Source organism: Erpetoichthys calabaricus, chromosome 11 (genome assembly GCF_900747795.2).
Source record: "Erpetoichthys calabaricus chromosome 11, fErpCal1.3, whole genome shotgun sequence".
NCBI lineage: Eukaryota > Metazoa > Chordata > Cladistia > Polypteriformes > Polypteridae > Erpetoichthys > Erpetoichthys calabaricus.
The window spans coordinates 153,945,135-153,970,761 of record NC_041404.2 but is presented as its reverse complement, the minus strand read 5'-3'; the positions used below and the strand labels follow the sequence as shown (position 1 = coordinate 153,970,761).

General features: G+C 39.6%; 1 protein-coding gene across 1 annotated transcript in view; it reads left to right on the top strand.

Annotated features, from left to right (window-relative positions):
* Positions 1-25,627, top strand: part of rgs11 (regulator of G protein signaling 11) — an 86,350-nt gene that overhangs the window by 47,497 nt on the left and 13,226 nt on the right. The window contains exons 10-18 of the mRNA XM_028812598.2: positions 2,778-2,801; positions 6,807-6,868; positions 7,938-8,051; positions 8,456-8,571; positions 11,084-11,171; positions 15,527-15,665; positions 17,356-17,438; positions 17,559-17,691; positions 23,939-24,099. Of these exons, the coding sequence (XP_028668431.2) occupies positions 2,778-2,801; positions 6,807-6,868; positions 7,938-8,051; positions 8,456-8,571; positions 11,084-11,171; positions 15,527-15,665; positions 17,356-17,438; positions 17,559-17,691; positions 23,939-24,099 (920 nt within the window). The remainder of the gene's footprint in view (positions 1-2,777; positions 2,802-6,806; positions 6,869-7,937; positions 8,052-8,455; positions 8,572-11,083; positions 11,172-15,526; positions 15,666-17,355; positions 17,439-17,558; positions 17,692-23,938; positions 24,100-25,627) is intronic.

Genomic DNA, 25,627 nt, shown 5'->3' with positions numbered 1-25,627 from the left:
GTCATTGCTATCCACTTCATGGGAGGAGCTGGGGTGTTTTGCTCTTTTATGATAAGCCTCTTCCATGCTGCATCCCTTTTATAGCTCACCAGGGGTTCAGAAAGCTCCCCTAAAGAAAGGGAATGATTTTGGGGGCCTGGCCTGTATGTCATCTCAACCCATAGCTTCCTTCAAGTCTAGAGTCCAAAAGAGAGAAGAGGTGATGGCTTAGGAACAGGAGGAAGAGTTTGAGAGTGAGAAGAGATTTCAGGGAGGTAAAGAAAGGGCTTGATGATGACATGCAGACAACCAATCCCTCCTGGTAGACGTGAATTCATTATTTGTGTAGAAAGGGTCCAAAATCAGGGACTTTTTATCTTTGATGTTGATTTTTGATTTGATGTACTTTATGTATCCCTGAGGGGAAATTGTCTTTTCACATGACCTTTAGTGGTCAGAAAACAGGGTTGGCCATTGTTCAGCATCTCTGAATCAATTTTCAGGTTAAGGGCCTTGCTCAAATGGCTCAAGTGCTTAGTTTTTACTTGAAGATCTCCTTTTGATTCTACCGCATTTGTATTTTGTTATCATAAACCCACCATTTTTTGTATAGACTGTCTGACATTACACTTGATGTGAGGAGACATCACGGGGGAACCTGCTCCTGTTACTTAAGAGATCAGTACATACTGTACTCTAGGCATTTGTGTCAAATGTAACTTGACTTGTAATTCTAGGATTACTTTTATATCTGGATCTTTTAACTTAATGTGTTTGACATATTTAAAATAGTATGGACAATAAAGGACTCTGAACAGAGTGAGAAATGGTAGATTATTGCTTCCAGTTGCAGTGTATTTAGAAAGCTCTCAGACTCCTTCACCTTTTTCACATTTTGCTATGTTCCAGCCTTGAGCTAAAATCATTTTAAAAACAACACTCAATACCTCAGAATGACAAAGCAAAAACAGAATTTTAGACATTATTGCAAATTTATTAAAATAAAAAGCTGAAATATCCCATTGACATCTTAACAACATCATAAGCCTCCGTGCAAAATTTAGTGCACTGGGGCCCCTGTTTTGATAGCAAAACAGAAGCATACAGTACATAGGCATCAGAAACATTATGGGCCCCCCGGCCAGTTCCCATACATTAAGACCGTCTTTCTTGACACAAGTATTCAGAACCCCTACTGGGTGCTTAGTTGAAGCTCTTTTGGCAGACATCACTCCCAGGAGTCTTCTTGGATCTGATATGGCAAGCTTTTCACACCTGAATTTGGGGATTTTCTAACATTGCTCTCTATGAAGCTGGATTGAGACCAACAGGGAACAGTTGTTTTCTGGTCACTCCAGAGAAGATGTTTGACTGAATGTAAGTTTGGGCTGTGGCTGGGGCACTCAAGGACATTCACAAAGTTGTCCCTACACCACTGCTGTGTTGTCTTTGCTTGGTGCTTAGGGTCACCATCCTGTTGGAAGGTGAACCTTCAGCCCAGTCCGAGGTCCAGATTGCTTTGGAGAAGGTTTGCATTGAGGATATCTCCATCCTTTGCTCTATTCAGCTTACCCTCAACCCTGTCTAGTCTCCCAGTCCCTGCCGCTAAGAAACATCCTTACAGCATGATGTGGTCACAACAATGCATCACCATTGAAATGGTATTGCTCAGATGATAAGCAGTGCTTGGTTTCCACCAGTAGTGACAATAATCTTGGTTTCATCAGACCAGAGGATTTTGTTTCTCACTGTCTGAATCCTTTACGCGTCTTTTTGCAAACTTCAAGTGGGCATTCATGTGTCTTTTACTGAGGAGAGGCCTCTGTCTGGTCACTCTGTCATAAATTCATTGATCGATTGATTCATGATGAATATGCTAAATTCATGTGCATGTTGTAGTACAAACTGAGATTCATCAGGCAAGACTTCCAGTCTTCAGTTGTCCAGTTTTTGTGGTCAAATACCCTTTGTTTAGAGATGCCCCTCTGCACGCCACTGGTGTAAAGACCTGTTGTTTGACTGTTTGTGGCCCTTCTGTTATCTTGACTGTCTCTGTCTGGTCATTCTCCTCACACCTCCTTCATTAACAAAGTGTTTTGTCGCCCAGAATTGCAACTCACTAGATGTCTTTTTATTTATGTCACCATTCTTCGCAGAGATAGCAGAATGTGAAAATCAAAGGGGGGAAGCTAGAACCAACAAAGATACAACAGTCAAAGTGGCTTAAAATCATCTTGCGTGTTCCAAAGTTTGGTCAAGCATCAACTAAACCTCTTGACTGTGTCCAGAGGTCACGTGACTTTCTGTTTGAAGGACCAGGCTATTTGCATTAATTAGATGGGGGGACTTAACAAAATGGCCCCTGAGTATAAGTGACATTTAGTGACATAGCCAGAATTATCCCCTGGTAATGGAGCCTTCCTTACTCTGTAAGATCTTTATTGCATTGAATAACACAACTGATATTCAAAGCAGTCCAAATATATTTATTTATATTGTCCATGTCATCCAATATATTTTACACAATAAGGTACAAAGGTGATAGCCTAGTAGTAAATATGCAAAAATAAACAGATGTTATTGTATGAAAAATGCATAGAAAAAAGAATGACAGAATAAAAGACATTTGGTGTTTCATGTTTCTTGTCAGCTTTTACTAACTTTCTGCATTTTTACTTCTTGCTTCATTTAATCTACAAGTAAGTACTGCTTTACCTTTCTATTATGTATGCAAAAGTATAGTAACAGAAATACAAAAAATGATTTTTAACAGTTTTATTTTTCCTTTCTCAGAAAAGAACAGTGAATACTACAAAAAAGAGGTAAGCACTGCATTCTTATAAAAATGTCTTCTGTAGTTGGAATTCCTTTATAAAACCACATAAATAGGGTAAGTAGGGGTCATAATATAATAAACTGTTAGGGTAGGAAAGGCCATTGAGAGTTTACTGTATAGAGAAGAAGCTCTCATTGGCGGTTGAAGAGCTTCTGCACAAACTGGGAAATATGCGGGGCCAGGTGGTATTCCAGAAGGGAAATATTTAGAATCATTAGACAAGGAAGCCAGCATTATCCCTCCAAGATGGCAGCTTGTAAAACCTCACTGGAGACTACTGGGTTTGGGATTGTTATTTGCACTTGCCTCATATTCATACAAAAGGGTTCATGAACATAGCGGTTAAACAGAGGGTACTGTAGCCTGGCAATCCTGGGATTTTGTAAGGTATCCAAGTGTTATAGGTATCCTCAACTGAGTTTTATCATACCATTCATCACTAGTTGCTGAGTAATCCCCAAAAGTAGGTGAAGCACAGGTTTATTGACAGAGAGTCACAAAAAACAATGGATTGAAAGCGATTGTGATGATTGAAAAGATGAGTGAAAGTGATGATTGATAGTGAGAGAAAAAGTTTAAGATCAATCGCCATCTTTGAATGTAGATAAGTTTGCTGGATATCCAGCTGGGGAGAGCAAAAAAGCTTTTAGAAGGAAAGCACAGTGGGGTTTTGCCTTTCTGTTTATTTTGACATTCTGTGTTCTCCCTTTACTCATCTCCCTTGTATTTTGAAATAATAAAAATTCTTCTTTCTGATACAATTGTGTCAAAAAAAAAAAAAAAAATAAGCACCTCAGTTAGCTCCAGGATCCCGGCCCAACTGCTGCTTCGGTGGAGTACATGTATATCATGTTCAGACTGTAAAAGAGTAGATAGATAGATAGATAGATAGATAGATAGATAGATAGATAGATAGATAGATAGATAGATAGATAGATAGATAGATAGATAGATAGATAGATAGATAGATAGATAGATACTTTATTAATCCCAATGGGAAATTCACAGTATTGTGTTTGATTAATTCAGTATGTAAAGCTGGCGACATGATGGCACAGTGTATCACATATCAAGCATCCTTGATTAGACTCTGTCAAGGGTGGATGTCTCTGTGGAGTTTGCATGTTATCCTCATGTCTATACACATTTTACACCTACACACCTAAAGAAGGGCAGGTTATGTTAATGCAGAATTCCCAATTGGCCCTACATGAGGTGGTTATGTGATCAATTGGGGGGCTGGTTCCTTCAATGCATCGATTTTGCATGATAGGCTTCATCCCCCCAAGACAATGAACTTGATGAAGTGGGTTGGAGAATGCTTTGTTAGTAATGCACAGAGGTTGACATTGCTGTCTAACAGCTCCAAGGTTCTGGATTCAACTCCTAGACCTGATCACTATTTGTTGTGATTGTGTTCAGCTTATAGTTTTTTTACTCTTGTTTGGAAGCATATTTCTTAACGATTATTTAAGTGTTATAGTTTTTAGGATGCTGAATCCAATTCTGATGTTAGTTTTCTGTTTCACTTTCTTTTCACATGGTTAGAATTCAGTGGCGAACCGTGCATTTCACACCTAGGCCTTCAGTAGTGCTCCGTCTGAATCAACCAGCCCCTCAAAAACTAATTTATGGTTATAAAAACCATCTTAATATGCAGAAATACAGTAAAAAGAGCCGTTGCATCGCAGATAGATAACTCCTGTAGCCACTATAAATGCCTTTATTGAATAGACAAACCAGGGGTGAACAAGTTCCTTTCTACTGCTGCTACAGCCGTGACACACATAAACATCAATAATAACTCATAAACTTGCAATATTATTTAGGAAAATCGCAACATTTTACTCACCAAAAATTCGGATTATTTGTAAACAAAATCAATCCTCCTCTCTTTCCTCAAAAACAGTTCAATTACTAGCAGATTATCCGTGCGCTTCAGTTCCATCACGAAGTCCCTTTCTGTCGCCATCGAAGCTAATGCTGAAAGTCGAACCTGCCCTGTCGTATTTCTAGCATAAGTTTTAATTCGCTTTAGGGCTGAAAATGTCTGCTCGACAGAAGCAGTGGACACGGGAATGGTCACCGCCAAACATACCAATGTGTACAGCTGCCCCATGCTCCATGCCCCATTTTTCTGATGAAGGAAGTCAAGGAGATCAGTGGGAGATTTTCCTGCAAAATCATCCATGGCATACTTACACCATCCTATCTAATCAATGGGTCTGAATACGGTGAAGTTGCTGTACGCCTGCTAGAGGGCCCTAGTAACACCAACTCAAAATCTGATTGTTGAAGCAACAGTTTAATCAACATTTATATTGTGTTAGAGGGCCTGCAGAACGGATAGTGAAGGCCTCCGGGCAGACTTCATTGACTTTGACCCTGCCTGGCAACAAATGATAGCTGAAATGTGATTGGTTAAATGCTTTAATGCGAAAATATATGTCTGGAAGCAGCACAACCATCGGAAAAGCTATGAAAGGAAGCGGACAGACTATTTGGAATTATTTAATCAGGCCCGGTCTTAGGTATTATGGGGCCCTAGGCGAAAGGGGGGTCCCTGGAAGCTCTATGAAATGCGTGAAAATTAGACCAAGGAGTCGATCCGGGACACCCGGACGCCGGGGCCCTAGGCGGTCGCCTACTTCGCCTATGCCTAAGGCTGGGCCTGATTGGGACAAATAATGCTGTAGTATATTTAAGTATATATGACAATTGCTCACTCGGACAATATGTTTTGGGGGCCCCTAAGAAGGCGGGGGCCCTAAGCTATAGCTTGTGTAGCTTATACGTAAATCCTGCACTGTATTTAATAAGTAATCATGGACAAAATATAATTAACATCAGTTTGTGATTCAGATATTTTTTTAGGCCAGCAGAGAAGGCCTTGCAGGCCCTGATGGTCCGCCACTGTTAGAATTTATACGTGTCTTTTTCTACCAGCATTTTCTGGTGCACTCATTACAGTGCCACTATGGTAGTCGGGTCAGAGACAGCAACTCGTGACGTGCACAGCATGACAACATAAAGGTCATGCTGCGCACTTCCTCCTCGTTTCCTTTGACATTTACCATTCTGTTTTTCAGCTTTAGTCATTCTGGCATTCTGTTCTTTGGCTTTCTGATTTAAGATTTTGTTTTGACTTGACGAAAGATCGGTCTGATTACCTGGTTAAGAACTTGCCGTATTTCTGTCAGGTTTCATCTCCTGATCTTCAATTCAAATACTGTACATTCTGGTATTTTTTAATAGAAGACAATTGGAGTGGAGTTTTCATGTTCTCCTTGTGTCAGCGAGGTTTTTCTAGGCATTCCAGCTTTATCCCAAAGATGAACACATCAAGGTGGTTGCTGTCAATACGATGTTCCTGTTTGGGTGTGTGAGTGAGTGTGTCTTCTTCACTACCACTCATGCACCAATGGTGGCCAACATTCGACAAACCTACATTGTAATAAAAAGGTAGACAGAATGACTGGATGTGTACGTGTATCTGGTTTCATGAATAAAGTAGAGTAAAGTAAGCAAGACTGTCATGAGACTCATTTCTCTCATTTATTACTTTATCACCTGCATGCATATGTCAGTCAGTCAGTCATTATCCAACCCACTATATCCTAACACAGGGTCACGGCGGTTTGCTGGGGCCAATCCCAGCCAGCACAGGGCGCAAGGCAGGAGCAAATCCCGGGCAGGGCACACACACACACACACACACCAAGCACACACTAGGGACAATTTAGGATTGCCAATGCACCTAGCCAGCATGTCTTTGGACTGTGGGAGGAAACCCATGCAGACACGGGGAGAACACGCAGGGAGGACCTGGGAAGCGAACACAGGTCTCCTTATTGCGAGGCAGTAGCACTACTCACTGTGCCAACGTGCAACCCACATGCATGCATATGTTCAGCCTTTAAAAATCATACAATGCATACAACAGATATGTGTATAAACTCATGCATTGCATTTCTTTGTGTTTGTAAACTAGATTGAACAAACGAAGAAAGCCTTGCTGCGATCACGCGTGAAGTCTTCGATATGCCTGGAAGGGTAAGTAAGTCAGCATTTCATCCATTAATGCTAATGTTACCATTTAGATTACTTTCAAAGTGGCCTTATATAATGAGACACAAAGGGGTCCTGCCTATAAAGAAGAGATGAGATCCTTTGACTTCTTTGAGTATTAATAATGGTCATTTCGTTTGGGTACAGTCTTTTTTATATACTTATTTCCACTGGTCTCCTTTTAGACATGCTTTTCATCTATAGATAAGTGCTTCTGCTTAAAAGAATTCCAAGAAGCATCTTAAATGTATGCTGGAGGAGCTAGCTTTAAGGCAGAGAGTGCTTTATTAATTTTTTCTATGATGTTTGCCCTTATCTGCCCCCCTGCAGCCTTTCCACGTATACTGTTATAACAGCCTCCTCCCAAATGCAACAGTTTACGCTTGAAATAATTTTTGTCTTCATCCCACGTTTTTTTATCACAGTTAAAAATAAAGAACTTCTGTTACATTGAAATTGCGATGGTCTTTGTTATTCTCAGCCTTTTTGCCAATGGACTGGCTGGCACAGGGTGTTCATGCCAACAGAAGAGGCTTTGGTGCATAAAAGCATTTCTCGTTTCCTTTATTGTCTTTCTTTATTGGCAGAGGAGAATTGGTGTTTTTTTTTTTTTTTTAACAGCTTTCCATGTTCGTTTTGTCTTTGTTAGCTTAAAATGCATTGGTAGGCATTGTGCCATTTAGCAGCAGAGTTGCTTCTCTACAGTACATTAGGAATGTACTGAGATTTATAAAGTCCCTCAGCTTGTGACTTGGTGCCCTGTTACTAAGTAATGACGGAAGTAACTAGTGTTTTAAAACTGAGACAAATTGATTAGTATCCCCTTTAGCCCTGTCGTTACCTCATCCTGCGTGAAGCATCTACACACTTGACAAGCCCCTAGCACATTTTACTGCCTTTAATTCACTGCCTTAAAATTAAAAACAAAGATCTTGAACGGAGACCCAGACTCCATGCATATGGCACCAGTGAGGGACGCTAGGAGATGGTGTCTTTAGAGGGGGCCCTCAGTTGCATACATTTTTAACAATGAGACCTTTGCATTTTCTGGCAGCTTTTTTAAACATTGTGAGCAGTACCAGGTGCACGATCCCATCATGTCAGGATGCCTGCCCAGTAACCCTTGGATAACTGATGACACAATGTACTGGACCATGAACGCTGACTTGTAAGTCACCCTTTATTGATCACATTTTATACTTTTATACTTAATGTATACAAGTCATCTGTTATTAGTACTTTGACTCTCAACTCTAGGGAGCCATGTTCAAATTGTCGTCCAGTTTGTATCTTCTAATATCCAGGAGGGCTTTCTCCCTCAAGACATATTGTAATTAGTAGCCAGTAAAAGCAAATGTGGAGATGTGAGAGCATGCCCGCTGTCAAACTGATACTGCATCCAAGGCGAGTCCTGATATTACATTCAGTATTTTTGGGAAGTGCTCCCCAGAATGCCATAATTGAAATAGCAAGTTAAAAAAATGAATGGGTGGATGATGTCATTTTTTTTGTTTTTGTCCATTTGAAAACTAAAAATGAATGGATACCTTATTCTCTGTTTACTCTGGTAAGGGTGGCAACGCCAACTAAAATGCGAGTAGAGCGCTGGGCCTTCAGTTTCATGGAACTCATTCGGGACCCACTTGGACACAATGAGTTTGTACATTTCTTGGAAAAAGAATTCAGTGGTATGTAGTTGTGACATTTAAGTATTATTTGTATTATTATATCTAGTGCTACACTAAAAATGAGATTCTACCCTGGAATTAGTTAAGTCTTATGAATGATTGCTTTATTCTGTTATTCGCTAAATTAATCCTAAACCAAAAAGTAATAAAGTAGTACTGTACCACTTCTGATACTTTCCGCTCTCTTGACTTGTTTCTCGTCTGATTCCCCATGTTGGCACCCATCTGTTCCAAGGTGTGAATAAAGCACTTAATGGATCTGCTCATACAATCATATGAAAAAGTTTGGGAACCCCTCTCAACCTGCATAATAATTGACTCTCCTTTCAGCAAAAAAGATAACAGTGGTATGTTTTTCATTTCCTAGAATATCTGAGTACTGCGGTGTTTTCCGAACAAAGATTTTTAGTGACGCAGTATTTAGTTGTATGAAATTAAATCAAATGTGAAAAACTGGCTGTGCACAAATGTGGGTGCCCTTGTCATTTTGCTGATTTGAATGCCTGTCACTGATCAATGCTGATTACTTGTAACACCAAATTGGTTGATTAGCTTGTTAAGCCTTGAAGTTCATAAACAGGTGTGTCCAATCATGAGATTTAAAGTTATTTAAGGTGGTCAATTGCAAGTTGTGGTTCCTTCCCTTTGACTCTCCTCTGAAGAGTGACAGCATGGGATCCTCAAAGCAACTCTCCAAAGATCCGAAAACAAAGATTGTTCAGTCTCATGGTTTAGGGGCAGGCTACAAAAAGCCATCTCAGAGGTTTAAACTGTCAGTTTCAACTGTAAGGAATGTGATCAGGAAATGGAAGGCCACAGGCACAGTTGCTGTTAAACCCAGCAGGTCTTGGCAGGCCAAGAAAAATACAGGAGCAGCATATGAGCAGGATTGTGAGAATGGTTACAGACAACCCACAGATCACCTCCAAAGACCTGCAAGAACTTCTTGCTGCAGATGGTGTATCAGTACATCGTTCTACAATTCAGCGCAATTTGCACAAACATCTGTATGGCAGGGTGATGAGAAAGAAGCCCTTTCTGCAATCACGCCACAAACAGAGCCACTTGTTGTATTCAAATGCTCATTTAGACAAGCCAGATTCACTTTGGAACAAAGTGCTTTGGACTGATGAGACAAAAATTAAGTTATTTGGTCATAACATGGCGGAAGAAGAACACAGCATTCCAAGAAAAACACCTGCTACCTACTGTCAAATTTGGTGGAGGTTCCATCAGGCTGTGGGGCTAGTTCAGGGACTGGGGCCCTTGTTAAAGTCGAAGGTTGGATGAATTCAACCCAATATCAAGAAATTCTTCAGGATAATGTTCAAGCATCAGTCACAAAGTTGAAGTTACGCAGGGGTTGGATATTCCAACAAGACAATGACCCAAAACAGTTCGAAATCTACAAAGGCATTCATGCAGAGGGAGAATTTCAATGTTCTGGAATGGCCGTCACAGTCCCCTGACTTGAATATCATTGAAAATCTATGGGATGATTTGAAGCAGGCTGTCCATGCTCGGCAGCCATCAAATTTAAATGAGCTGGAGAGATTTTATATGGAAGAATGGTCACAAATACCTCCATCCAGAATCCAGACACTTATCAGAGGCTATAGGAGGACAGCGTCTAGAGGCTGTTATATTTGCAAAAGGAGACTCAACTAAGTATTGATGGAATATCTCTGTTGGGGTGGCCAAATGTATGCACCTGTCTAATTTTGTTATGATGTATATTGCATATTTTCTATTAATTCAATAAACAATGTCACTGCTGAAAGACTACTGTCTCCATAAGCCATGTCATATATTAAAAGGAAGTTGCTACTTTGAAAGCTCAGCCAATGATAAACAAAAATCCAAAGAATTAAGAGGGGCTCCCAAACCTTTTCATATGACTGTATTTGCATGTGAATGTGCAATCAGCCAAGCACCCCAATAAACCACAGAGCGGAGTCTGCACATTCCCACGTGCACCTGCGACTTCATGGGACCTGCACACTCCAAACGATTTCCTTAATTGAAACCGCCTAACACCACAAACCTCTCTCATCTCACTCTTGACTTAAGACAAAATCACTTTTGTCAGGATGAGTTGCAGGCTGGTTGGACTGAGTAACTGGGGATGTCAAATTATAGAATTGAGGGTCACAGGATTGCACCAACTTGCTATGAATATATAAATGAAGTTTATGACTGAAAATCACTGGGAAAATTATATAATGTGACAAGGCCCTTAGATTCACCAGTGTCCTATCCAGGGTTTTTCCTCCCTTGTGCCCATTGTTGCCCTCAATGACCACATAATGAAAATAACAAATTTAGAAAAAAGGAGAGCGACTACAGAATGGTGGACCCAACGAATGAGAATTACAATATTCTTAAGGGTTTGCTTAATTTCTAAGGACATCCGTTGAAATATAATAGGATATTCAAATCTGAGCCTTTATTTCATTGTTTGTTTATCAACCTTGAAAATGAACAGAAATTAATCTTTCTCTTATTTCATTAGCTGAGAACCTAAGCTTTTGGGAGGCATGTGAAGATGTCCGCTACGGAGAATATTCAAAAATCCCAGAGAAACTGGAGAATATCTACCAGTAAGTGTTGATCACATGACCATCATTCACAAAGGGTTGTTTTTTCCATTTAAACAACTTTTGGTTGCTTGCTGATCCTTCCATTGGTTAGTTGCAAACAGCTTAACAGGAGAGCTCTCTAGTAAGGTCACCTCATACCTGGAATAGCACATGCAAGTGAGAATTTCACTGCATTCTGCACATGTGACAACACAGACACTATGAATCACGGCGAGGCACAGATTCATTTAAAAACTGAGCACAGACAGGTAGGGATAAATGTAATAACTCCAAAATGACACAAAGCTTTACCCGTCACTCTGAACATAGCTACCCTAGGCCTTCAACACCTGCCTACAAGTGGGGTGGCCTGTCCACTCGCCCATCACACAACAAAGCATACCAAATCAAAACACACCTCCTGCCTCAATCTGTCCACTCTGGCCTTTCTTCCTCCTGCCTTTGTCTTTGTTGCCCTCTTTCTTCCAGATCTAAACTTAATAGATATCTGCTGTGATGTAGCTTCATACCATCCCAAGACCACTTCCAGACAAGCCTGATATTTAAGGTGGCCTATCTTTGGCATCATGAACACTATATTAGCACTCTGACCATGGTTCCTCTTCTTCTTACACCCCTGAGCCTTTTGTAGCTGTATAGAGTTTCGTGTTTCAGGAAGCAGTCAGGTATGGGAAAAGTAAGAGGATTGTCCTCCTTCACGTCTTCCCAAATATCACATTAAGGGTAATATGGTTCAAACATGGGTGTTCATGCATAAATCACATCTGGGTTAGCCCGTGCAACTTCAAAGTTAGCTGCTTGCTGGTGGCAACCTTTTCTCCATACTGACTTCTGAAAGTAAAGTTCAAGTGGCAATGTTGGTTTTCCTCCATCTTTGACTTGCCATGTTTTGCTTTACCACCAGTTTCACCTTTGCCATCACTTATAGATTCATCAACCATCCCCAACAGCTACATATGTTGAAAAGACATTTTGCACATAAATCACATTTATTTAAATAGTTCATTATTGTCCAAAGAGATGTGTGTACTGAAAATTGTTCTCATCTATATTCAGTATGACTGCCCTGGCAATGGAAATGGCTTATTCAAGATTACTTGATAGGGACGGAGACTAAACTGGGCAATACAGCCCACTAGAGGGTCATTTTATCCATCCATGTCTCATTTTATTTAGTGTAGGTTAATGTAAAAGATTAATATTTGAAAACTTGACAATACATCTAATTTATGTTATTCAAGTCTATTTACATATTATATATACACTATATAGATATACAGTATATAGACAATATATACACATTTTATATATATATATATATATATATATATATATATGGCAGATTCAGTCGTGGAGGGCCGCAGTGGTTGCAGGTTTTTGTTCCAACCCAGTTGCTTAATTAAAAACCAATCCTTGTCAATTATTTAATTGCATGGCTTGCTAGTGCTTTAACTCTGCCATGTCAGGTCATTCTCGTATCCTAGATTTATTTTCCTTTCTAAGGATATCATCCAAATGATTTGAAGTCTAAAACAGATGAGTAATTCTCAGTGCTTCACTTTTTTCTCTTCACTTTCCTTCCAAGTATTTAATTAAACCAAATAGTGCATGATAAATACACACAGGTGTAAATGAAAACAAACTAAATGGAGAAATGCTGGTCTCTTTTGTCATTTGCATGGTATTGCTAATTAGGAGCAATTAAAAAACAAGAATGCAGCTGTTTAAGACTAAAATAAGCAATAAGGGTTCAAAATCTTAATGAGCGAGACAACTAAAGTGAAGCTGAAGTGTTACTTGAGCAATAAGTGCTTCTTATTAAGCAAGTGGGTTGGAGCAAAAACCTGCAGCCACTGCGGTCCTCCAGGACTGAATCTGCCCATCCTTGGATTAGATGAAACTTTATTAATCCCATGGGGAAATTCAAACAGAGTATATATATTTACCTTAACAAAAGATAAGTGTCTGTATGTCTGTCTTTGTGTCCATCTGGTTGCTGTATCTTTGTTATTCCAACAGATGTCACATCACAACCATTAACACTGCTTTTACAAATTCCATAACAAATGGCATATAACAGAGGCATATGCACTGAATGGTGCACTGAAAACGTAAACGGTCTACATTGTTCACTTAGATTTCAACCCATCTTGGAAGGGGAGTATGGCTAGTATATGCATATATACATATATACACACACACACACACACACACACACACACACGCACACAGACTGATGTATTTCAAATGTTTATTTCTTTTAATTTTGATGATTATAACTGACAACTAATGAAAGTCCCAAATTCAGTATCTCGGAAAATTAGAATATTGTGAAAAGGTTCAATATTGAAGACACCTGGTGCCACACTCTAATCAGCTACTTAACTCAAAACACCTGCAAAAGCCTTTAAATGGTCTCTCAGTCAAGTTCTGTAGGCTACACAATCATGGGGAAGACTGCTGACTTGACAGTTGTCCAAAAGACGACCATTGACACCTTGCACAAGGAGGGCAAGACACAAAAGGTCATTGCTAAAGAGGCTGGCTGTTCACAGAGCTCTGTGTCCAAGCACATCAACAGAGAGGCAAAGGGAAGGACAAGATGTGGTAGAAAAAAGTGTACAAGCAATAGAGATAACCGCAACCTGGAGAGGATTGTGAAACAAAACCCATTCAAAAATGTGGGGGAGATTCACAAAGAGTGGACTGCAGCTGGAGTCAGTGCTTCAAGAACCACCAGGCACAGACGTATGCAAGACATGGGTTTCAGCTGTCGCATTCCTTGTGTCAAGCCACTCTTGAACAAGAGACAGCGTCAGAAGTATCTCGCCTGGGCTAAAGACAAAAAGGACTGGACTGCTGCTTTCTGATGAAAGTAAATTTTGCATTTCCTTTGGAAATCAAGGTCCCAGAGTCTGGAGGAAGAGAGGAGAGGCACAGAATCCACGTTGCGTGAGGTCCAGTGTAAAGTTTCCACAGTCAGTGATGGTTTGGGGTGCCATGTCATCTGCTGGTGTTGGTCCATTGTGTTTTCTGAGGTCCAAGGTCAACGCAGCCGTCTACCAGGAAGTTTTAGAGCACTTCATGCTTCCTGCTGCTGACGAACTTTATGGAGATGCAGATTTCATTTTCCAACAGGACCTGGCACCTGCACAGAGTGCCAAAGCTACCAGTACCTGGTTTAAGGACCATGGTATCTCTGTTCTTGATTGGCCAGCAAACTCGCCTGACCTTAACTCCATAGAAAATCTCTGGGGTATTGTGAAGAGGAAGATGCAATACGCCAGACCCAACAATTCAGAAGAGCTGAAGGCCACTATCAGAGCAACATGGGCTCTCATAACACCTGAGCAGTGCCACAGACTGATCGACTCCATGCCACGCCGCATTGCTGCAGTAATCCAGGCCAAAGGAGCCCCAGCTAAATATTGAGTGCTGTACATGCTCAAACTTTTTATGTTCATACCTTTCAGTTGGCCAACATTTCTAAAAATCCTTTTTTTGCATTGGTCTTAATTGATATTCTAATTTTCCGAGATACTGAATTTGGGACTTTCATTAGTTGTCAGTTATAATCATCAACATTAAAAGAAATAAACATTTGAAATACCTCAGTCTGTGTGTAATGAATGAATCTAATATACAAGTTTCACTTTTTGAATGGAATTACTGAAATAAATCAACTTTGTCATGATATTCTAATTTTATGACCAGCACCTGTGTATATATATATATGTGTGTGTGTAAATATATAAATATGTATGTGTGTGTATATGTGATCCATTATTATATTTATCAACTATTATAGATATAGTTATACATTAGCTGTGCTGCCAATCTATTATGTGTTGAAAGTCAATGTGGACCTCAGCATATTCGGCATTAATGTTTGATGTGAACCTTCTACTGGAATGTACTTTTTAATGAATGTGGTAATAAAATGTATTGCATTTTTCATTCCAGTAGATGGCACATCACAAACATTCACCGTGCTTTTACAAATCTCATACCAAATGGCACATAACATAGCATATAGGCATATAAGGCATAGCAAACAGATGGACAGACAGATACACTGACAAATACACATACACTTGTCCTTTCGTTAAGATGGATGTTTCATTTTCATTTTCTCTTTCTGCAATTGCTCCCCCATACGGATTGGTTCATTATTTACAGTATGATTAAACAACTGAGCCAAGCATTCTGAACAAATTCCTTTTTTCATTTAATAGACATTCCTTTTTTTAGCGATATCAAGTTGGCAATAGTTCCAGATTGTTTAGTCAACAACAGTCCTCCATCTCTGTTATTCTTGTTTCTCCTAAAACTTGTCATTTCATTTTCTTCTCCAGGCAGTTTCTTGTCCCAGGAGCAAGTAAGTGGGTGAATATTGACAGTAAAACCATGGATCGTACTCTGCAAGGAATCAAAGCTCCACATCGCTATGTAATGGACGATGCTCAAATGCATATTTATTTTCTGATGAAAAAAGTAAGGAGAAAAAAAATCATTTTTACTTTTAATATTGCATCTATTATAGTTGGAGTTGTAGGTGGAACCCTTGTGTAACTGTCCAATATTAATGTGTATTTACAATTTAACTTTAGTAACGCTACACTTAAAAACCCATTGCTCATTCTTCCCCCCATATTTGACTGTGTATTTAACCTAATAATAATAAATAATAATAATAATATGTTTTACTTATTTATCACCTTTTCCATGCTTAAGCACCAAAGTGAGCCCACTGTAATAATGCTTACCTGCAGTGTAGTTAGGCAGGTAAATAAATGGGTAATTAGGGTATAAATACACTGTAATAAGAGATACTTAATTGATGGTGCTGCCAGTAAAAGGATATCTGATTAGTTTATATTATATTACATAAAGGATAAGTTTGGTATTTTTTAAGTAGCAGTTATTTCTTCACAAACATGGTATATATGCATTTGTCATGCAGAATTGTGTTCTGAAGTTAAGTGTTTTCTGTATATTTTAAAAAATTCTTAAAAAATACAAATGCTTAAAATCTTACCAATTTAGGAGCAAAAGTTTTGCTAAATGAAAATATGCCTTCTGCGTTTCTGATGCATGTTTGTGACAACAATGGGATCTGGAAATAATCATTTTGCTGCATGTTCCTGGTACTGTTTTTCTCGTAATAAGGATACGTTTTCTATTTAATTGTGTATGTTCTCATAAAAATACAGAAGTGGATCAAAACAAAAGCAACCACGTGTCTCAAAAACTTTTGTGAGGAAACCAGGCCTTGGCTGGGGTGAAAGATTATTGAGAAAGAAGACAAATGCTGAAGTGGTGTGCAGAGCTGGCTTCTTTTAAAATGGCTGAATCTCATAATACTGTTTTTTGGTGAAAATTAACACATATAAACTAATTTACAATTGTCATGTAACTGAAAATTGCAGATTAATAATTGACAACTGTCTTGGCATGGGAAATGGACATATTTTTTAAGTTTTTAAGCTTTTCCGCCCAGTGCCCTATATTCTCCATTGTAAAGCATTAATACAGACAAGGAATGTTTTTTAATTTATAGGAAATGCTTAATTTTAGAACACAATTTTGTGCAGCAAATGCATATATACTGTGTTTGTGAAGAAATAATTTCAACTTAAATGCCAAACCTATCCATTAACAGTCTCTGAACGGCCCTCTAAACCTTAAATGCATTTCCAGTTTTTTGTTCCAACAGGGAGATTTAGCTTGCCAGTCATTTTCTTTTCATTTGAAAGACCAAGAAATCACATTAAAAATGTGGCAAACGACACCATTGTCATGAAATATATCTTTGCACAAATATATAAAATGTAATGAACATAATACTTATGATATGACATCTAGAGTGTTTGAACAGTTTGTTTTTAATCCTTGGAAACTTGAACCAGTGACCTGACAGGAACAACAGTGGATGAGTTTTGTGTAAGAGAATCCACTTTGCTTTCCAGCAGGCCTGCTTTATTAAATGGGTTTGTCAGATTTGTCTGTTAAATTTTGCTCCATTTTATTATTTGATGTATCCTACTTTTGAGAGTAATATGTCCTAGAATGCCTGCAAATCATATGGTGAAATAATTAGAGCTGCAAAGCATTAGAAATCTCCATCTCGGCCATGCTCAGTTCTTGGCCTGCAGTCAGTGATACGGCTTTTTTGTTTTTTTAGGATTCTTATCCAAGGTACCTCAAATCTGATCTGTATAAGAATATGCTCGCCAAAGCAATTGTACCACAGGAAACGAAAAAAAGGTACGCAATTCAAATATGTCTGGTCAGAAGAGCTAGCCAAGTACCTGAGCCAAGTGACAGCCCATTGCTCACACACCATCCCTGCTTCTCTGTTCCCCCTTTTCTCTTCCTCTCACCCAGTGTGTTTCCCTTTATGAGGAGACAACGGCACTCTAGTCCGAGTCCTGCTTTGACGGCACATTCTGGAGAGGATGATGGAAAGAGTAAATCAGCTGGATCGCCAGGGGGTGCCGTAGCGGCCACCATCACTCAGGTCGAAGAATAAACCCTGGCTTGTGACGTGGCAGAATTCTACTCTTTTTTTTGTTGTTGTTTTTTTAAACTATTGCTTTGTATCTATTTGTTGCCCTGAGCCTAAACTCTATACAGCAGGCTTCTCCACCCCCTGGTCCATAAGCTGTAGGTGACCCTGAATAAGCTGTTCCTTTATTCAGTCCCATAAATAATAAATGGGAGTGCTTATGATTAAGGACCTTAAGATTAAGGTTATTTTTAGTTTACAAAATTTTTTATATCTTTAGGGGGGATTTGCACACATCTCAAGTTTTTTTTCCAAATCCTGGTTCTTATAACCCGCTATGACTGCTAGTTTTCATTGCAGCATGCCACTACTCAGTAAATTAGGCGCTGCTTTGTAATAAATTAGTTGTTTTTGGGGATCCTCCGACATACAGAAGAGAAGCAGGGAGCGGCCTTTTAGTGGGGAGACTGCTTGCCATATCTATGAGAAAATGCAGAAACCTTCTACCCAGGCAGGAGATTCTCAGCTCAAAGGCAGTCCATTTTGTTTAGACGTGTAGAAGCTCCACTTGCATGGAAATTGTATCACACTCCCCCCCACCCCAAAGGTGTTTATGAAGGGTCACCTATAAGACTACTTGGAGTTGCCTGCCTGCTCTGCCACCTTTCATTAGCCAGTATTCCCGTGACCAAGCTGCCACAAAATGGTATTTAGTGAAGTATTGTCTCTAAGTGACTGCAAAAGATGGCAGTTTTAACTTGTCAGTTTATAAAAAGCCATGTATAACAGTGTATACTGAGGAAGGAAAATTATTTAACATCTGTGCAGCATTAGAGAAATATCAAGCAGCCAGATGCGGCACTGCCCCCTTGGCACATAAGAGGATGATAAATTATTCAAAATGCAGATCAGCAGATTTTTCCTGAGACTCCCAAATGGACGCCGGCAGCCTTATGATTGTCACGAACCCTCCTTTCAGCCATGCATTATACAAAGTGCACACCGCTGAAGTCAGTTTAAAGAATAAAGAGACTGACTGACCATCCTCAAGGCAAACTGCTGCATAAGCAGCTCTGTGGTCCTGAAGTTCAAGGTCAGCAGGACAGCAGCAATTAATCAACAGACTTCTTACAATATGAGCACCTTGGTTGCGGGAACTACTTTACTTTCGCTGTCTGTAGCCATATTACCAGATTTCACCCTCTGTGCCTCTGTATATTATATTAACCTGGGCTTCATATATGTCATTCATTTTTACTTTTGTTAACTTAATTTAATTCTGTTAACTGAATTTTTTAAATTTAGAGCACCTTATCCAATAGCATTATATCAGCATACAAGTATTTCTCAATAAATTCTGTTAGGCTTTCCTGTCTGACACTCTGCATGTACACTATCCATAATGACATTTTTATACTCCCTGCCTGCTACATGAGAGGTGCTGCTTGCTTGAGATAGAAGTGTTTCCTATCAGCTGTGTTTTCTGATAATCACATGTAGCAAAATTTATATCAAAGGTAATAAATGTAGGGCACGGTAACTCATTCATTTTCAGAAAAACCTTTTTAGCTCTTACTGTCATGAAATTCCACACAAACCACAGCGGAAAGAGTGAACGTCTCTAAATATCCAAGAGCTCACCTGATACGGAACCCAAAAAGATGCCTCACTCCAAGTTAGCCTAGCCCAAAATTTAAAAAGCAGGCTTCAGCATGCAACCCCCCAATATCGGTCTAGGCTTATAAATGTAAAAAAATCTCAAAATTATCTAAAAGTGCCTTTTGGAGAACGGGATGACCATGAACCCCAAGTCGGGGCAAAAATTATACTCGGCTTCTTTATTTTTCAAAAATGTGTTAGACCATTACAATGTAGAACCAAATAATTAAAAATGGTGTGTCTACAAAGGCACCCCAAAAGAAACAAATCCAGTCTGTAATCCAATTCCGAAGTCCAAAAAAACAGCACAAATCAGAAAACAGAAAATCAAACAATATTCACAAATGGTATGAACTCTACAAGTCATTATTTCATTCTGGAAGGTCTGGCTCTCTGCATCATATAAATAAGCAGGGTGCGGTCCTCCGGCTGATCATCATGGTGGCCTTTCCCCCTGACACACACTGTCTTGAGGGGACAGAGCACTTAACTAAATATAAATGCATTACCACAAACATTATATACTTAACAAATAATTAATTAACAAATGAATATGCAAAATATAACACACCAAAAGACTAAACATGTTTCCAATAACAAAAGATGCAACATAATATACAATAAACAACAAAAATTATAAATGAAAGGAAACTATACATGAGCCAGAGACAAAACCCTAGCCACACCATGACATTTACTTGCTTTTGTTTATTCCACATATGCGCAAAATTGACTTAACTGTTTCAGGGCTGATTTCGACTTTTGTCGAAATTCAGGGGGTAGAGGACGGTAATCGGCTGTGAACTGCGACAAAACTCGCCCTTGTGTTTTAGTTCGACTCTCTTTGCTAGAAGGAAAGTTAAGTAGCTTTGTTGATTTGACCGAGATTCCCTGCGTGATTAACGAAGAGCAAACAATTTCTAAAATGGCATCGATATCTGGCGAGAGACTAAAGCGAATGTGCAAATTAAAATACCCCATGGACGTTTTACGCATTATCGCTGAATGGGACTCTGACTTGTCAGACTTGAAATTTGATACAAGTAATCAGGAGATGGAGATCGAAAATGAAAGTGCAGTACCAGCATCAGCCGATCAGTTCCCAGGTGATCTCGTGATGCTGAACGTGTTTGGGTAGCTGATGCGCCTATGGCAGCATTCGCCTGAATGGACCACCACTTATGATGATGACAAGAGGTACAAACTATATTGCATGACACTGCGACTGCCACCGCTGCTGACCTGCTGTGCGAAGACAGCCAAGGCAACCGGCCCACCGTGCATTCCTGCTGGCCATCGAGGTGCCCCCGTGCAGCCACAGAGATGCCAAACATGCGCCAACAGCAGCCATAGCACATAGCAACAGACGTTTTAGGTTGATTTATGTGTGAAACCATTGCTTTGTGTGCTTTTCAGAAAACTGAGTTTTTTGGAAAAAATATTCAGCCCTCAAAGAGTTAGAAAAAATTATTAAATATTTAAATTGTTTAGGCTATACAATCTTACAGAAGCTCTCTCTTCATAGATTTCCCTAGTGGCTACTGGCATCTGACACTCAAATAAGCTGGACTACTTCTACTGCCAGTGTGGTCGTCTTGCTCCTCCTCAAATCTCCTGTCCTAGTAACAGTAAAATATAAAATGGCATCAAAAATGATCCAAAAATTGGATCTGGAAAGTAAACGGTAAAAGGAAAATAAACGTTATAAACGGATTCTTTGACTCAAAAAACAAAAAAAGAAAAAATAAGATTGTTCAAAACTATTAAAATAAATGCACAAAAAATTCTTAATAAACACCTAACTATAAAAGATAAAAATTGTTTTCTTCTCACAATGCGTCGTCTCAGTGATCCCACTGTAAACACCATTTGGCCCTTCAGTTAGAACGGCCTTCTAAAAGACCGGTAGTTTTAGTAAAACTACTTTTATAAACATTTTAGTTAGTTAGTAAATAAATTAAACCCTCAGCTTTGTGTGTTTCAACAAATATGTTTTGTTAGTTATGATACATTTTCAAATCTAGTCACATTTGGAGTTGAATTATAGTTTGTCCAGAAAATTGTCATTTTTCATTACTAAATGAGTAACTGCGATCTTCTCTAGACTTTTGTCATATTCTGTATTCTATAAACACATGAAAGCATTTGATTCTTAAGGCTGTGACCCTGTCAGAGGCCCGATTAAGATGTGTCATTTTGCAGTGCGCCAACACTTAGTAACCGCCTTATGTAAAATGATGATGTAGCACTTTTATATGGCCTGGTAATTCTCAGCATCACTACTGACATTCCACAAATGTTCATATTACCAGAATTGACATCTTTGTTGCACATTTACATTAAAAGAGTGAATTAAATAGCTATGAGAGAAGCACAAAATGGGAAACAGTGCAGTCTTAAGCATGTCTGCATCAATAGGGTAGGTTGGGGACTCTGGCAAGTAAGCATTATATGGAAGGTGTAACCAAGGCTGTGTCATACCCTGTCATATAAAGTATGACATTTAGGGGACATCCCACACCCTAAACCTAGAACACAACTGCCTGATTTGCAAGATCTGATCCATCTTGCCTGAAGAAGGGGCCTGAGTTTCCTCGAAAGCTTGCATATTGTAATCTTTTTAGTTAGCCAATAAAAGGTGTCATTTTGCTTGACTTTTCTCTAAGATCTGATCCAGAAAGAGTCTTTTATTAGGCACACTACCTTTTCTCAGGTTTCACATCACACACTAAACCTGGTATAAACAGTAGGCTTTCCCCTCCGGGCAAATGATGCCCTCCTACGCTCTCAATGTCATCTCACCTGGTTAAGATGGTGGAACTCCATGTACTTCCAGTATAGTAGTACTTTTGTTGCACCCAGGAATCACTTCTGGCTGCACAAAATGGAGGAACCTCCTCCTGGCAGCTCCCACCAGTGACACACAAGGATCTCAACAGGGCTGCCCTTTGGAACCACCACTCCCAAGCAGCCTGAGGGTGTCCCAGTCTTCACTAGAGGGAGGGAACACATGGTCCCAGAAGGCCATGTCTCCAAAGTACACCTATTGTATTGGCTTCCAGGTTGGGTAAGGGAATGCCCATCCATACTGCCCCAGTACAAATAGTTATTTTATTTATTCATGTTTACATTCATTCTAAAAGTTCTGTATTATTGCACTAATATAATAAAATATATAACAAAGCACTGTTAAATGTAATATGATGTACATATACAATATGTGGATGTACATTTTATTTTGGTTCTTCCATGCATCTATCCATCCATCCATCTTTCTAACCAGCTTATCCAGGGCATGTTCCCATTAATAATTGGCACAAGGCCGAAACAACATCTCTGCAGGGTGCCAGTCCATCACAGATTTTTGTTCTTAAGGTTGCTTATAATATAATTAAATAAATTCATCCATCCATCCAGCTCTTTGGACTTGTGAGGGCCAGAGACGTGACCCTGGATTGGCCTCCAGTCCATCACAAGACATGTTCACAGGGTCCAATGTAGGATCACCAGTTAACTGAACACACACATCTTTAAGGATGTAGGAGGAAAATTAAAGGAACTGAAGAAAATCTAATGTAGGGAGAACATACAAACTCAACATGGTTTCTGGCAGGACCTCGAAGCTGTGAGGCAGCAGCGCTGCTTACTGCTCCACCATGCTGCACAATATCAATTCATGGTGATGTAATTTTGCACTATGTCTAGAAAGCCAGATTTCCACCTTTGAGCCTCAAACAGAGCGAATCCAAGTGTCAGATGTTTGCCTGACCACACAATGTAATGCAATTAACTGGAAAGCAGAACAAGCTCCCTAAATTATTGTAAAAGCCATTCCATTTGATCACCTCTGTGCAGGGTAATCCTCATCTTCTGGAATATGTGGGGGAAATCCTCTTATAAAATCATGTCCACCTCTTCCGATATGCCATTTTTAGAAACAAAAACCTGATGTAATGATTTCTTCTTTTGAGTCATAAAGGCCACTCTGCTCTGAAAGCACTCTGTTGTCTCAATAAATGCCTTTTAATAAAACTTTGGAAATAAAATGAGTTTGACATTTTCTCCTCGTTTTTTTGTGCTTGTTATGAATAATAGAGATATTGTGGATATCTTTGGACTTTAGAACTGTTAAATGGTCTGTGTAAAGCCATTAGTACTTATTTTTTATTATTCTTATAATTAGCCTGTGACACTCAGTTTATTACTTTATGATGTGTTTGTCGCAAGAAAGGCCACTCACCTTGAGGACACCTGATGACCAGTAACCCACTTCCAAACGACTAAGTTGATGTTTAATGTCCTGCAGCTAATGGCTTCCATAACACATGTTTCCTCTGATGAGCAAACAAGACATCTCAACTGTATGGACCTCTTCAGATAAGTCTAGCAGGCATTTCTGCTCTCTGCAGTATGGCAGGATATGACCAGAGCATAATGCCTGGAAGTTCTTGGTCAGGTGAACCACTAGGGTACTTGCTGCTGAAACGAAGTCCACCCGTAACATTTCCTGTGTTATCGATTCTGTGAACTAATGAAAGGAATGTTAATAAATGATCTGCACTGACTTCTCCCTGCTCTGTTTTTTCTTTTATCCCTACAGCTGTGTCGCTTTTCCCACCCGTTGGCTGTGCTATCCAGTCCAACACTTGCTGCCCGGCCGATCCAGATGCAGAACCAGGCTGTGTCAGGGGCTGTGCCTTTGTGCCCCGGAGACCTTCCCACTTCCACCCACCCTTCTCCCAACCTGGCTGACTCTAAGAGGTTCTGTCTGTTCTTCAGTTGCCTTTTCCCACCTCCTTTGTGGCCGTTTTCTCTTTGTGTGTGTATCTTCTTTGACACCTGTGTGGTACATCCATCTTACCTAAGTGATTACTCTGAATTTCTTGAGGTTTTCATTTTAACCTTAATGACTCCTTAATAAGAAGCAAAATTGTCACATTTACTGCTGTCAATCAGGACTAGGCCAGGCTGCGCTCCAAACTGAAGTGAGAAATCAGAATTTCCGTGTTCCTAGTCGGATTTTGAATTGGAACCTCCCCTTAAGTATCAGGGCTGGCCTTTAGAGTCCGAGTTTGTCCAACTTCAGATCATGACGTCAATCCAAAATGATGGCATTCATCGCACACTTTAGTGAGTGCTGTAGTATTATACTGTTTATTAGCACTTCTGTTAATTTGTGTCTCAATAAATCAGCCGTACATACAGTACTGTCCAGCTTCAGCCATGCTGCCACAGTGTTTAGATACACAAAATATCATGTAATGTGTTATCAACTGTTATTTATTCCGATGGAGCAAGCACAACAAGGATTTTCCTGGGCACATCCATATTGGGTTTCCGAATATTTCATTGGAATGCGATCAACTCTGGTTTGACGTCATTCCCAGCTCTGACATCCGACTTCCGGGGTAAATACAATGCAGCAATAGTGTGCCTTATCTACATGGTGCTTCCTTCAAAATTACAAGGGGGAGGACAAAAAGTTCCTGGAACTGTTAAAAAAAAAATCTTTATTATAAAACTTACAGCAATTCTCTTTTAGTTACCTTCATAATACCTTGCGATAACTAAGTCACCTTGAGATGCAATACACTTGTCCCAACACTTTCTTCATTCCTGTTAAAATTTCCTGTCAGGCAGTCATTTTCCAACCCGCTATATCCTAACACAGGGTCACGGGGGTCTGCTGAAGCCAATCCTAGCTAGCACAGAGCGCAAGGCAGAAACAAACCCCGGGCAGAGTGGCAGCCCTCCGCCGATGTCTAAAGTCCGCCACACATTTTTCCCAGATGTCTTCCATAGTAGCAAATCTTTTTCCCTTTAGTCTCAATTTTAATTTCAAGAACAAAAAGTAATCATAGGGAGCAAGATATGGCAAATACAGATGGTGCGAAACAAAAATTATATTGCTCTTGATCAACACAGTGTGTGCAGGTACTGTACATTATCATGGTGTAAACTCCAGTTTTGGATGCACAACTTCTGCTGGACGTTTCCAGATGCTTTACTATAGACACCTCAGCACTTTAGTGTAATGTCCATAATTAACAGTCTGTCCATGGGGAACAAACTCTTCATGAACAAGTCCATCAATGTCAAAAAAACACAATCATTGTGGTCTCTTGAAAATCTGTCATGGTGGCTTGGAGGAAAAAAAAACAATCACCCAATTCACATACATAATTGTAGAATAAATGCAAGAGATTCACACTCAATGAACTCAGTATGATGCCACTTGGCGGACTGATTAACAAGACGTCAAAGATGCCAAACGATATCTAGGTGCATA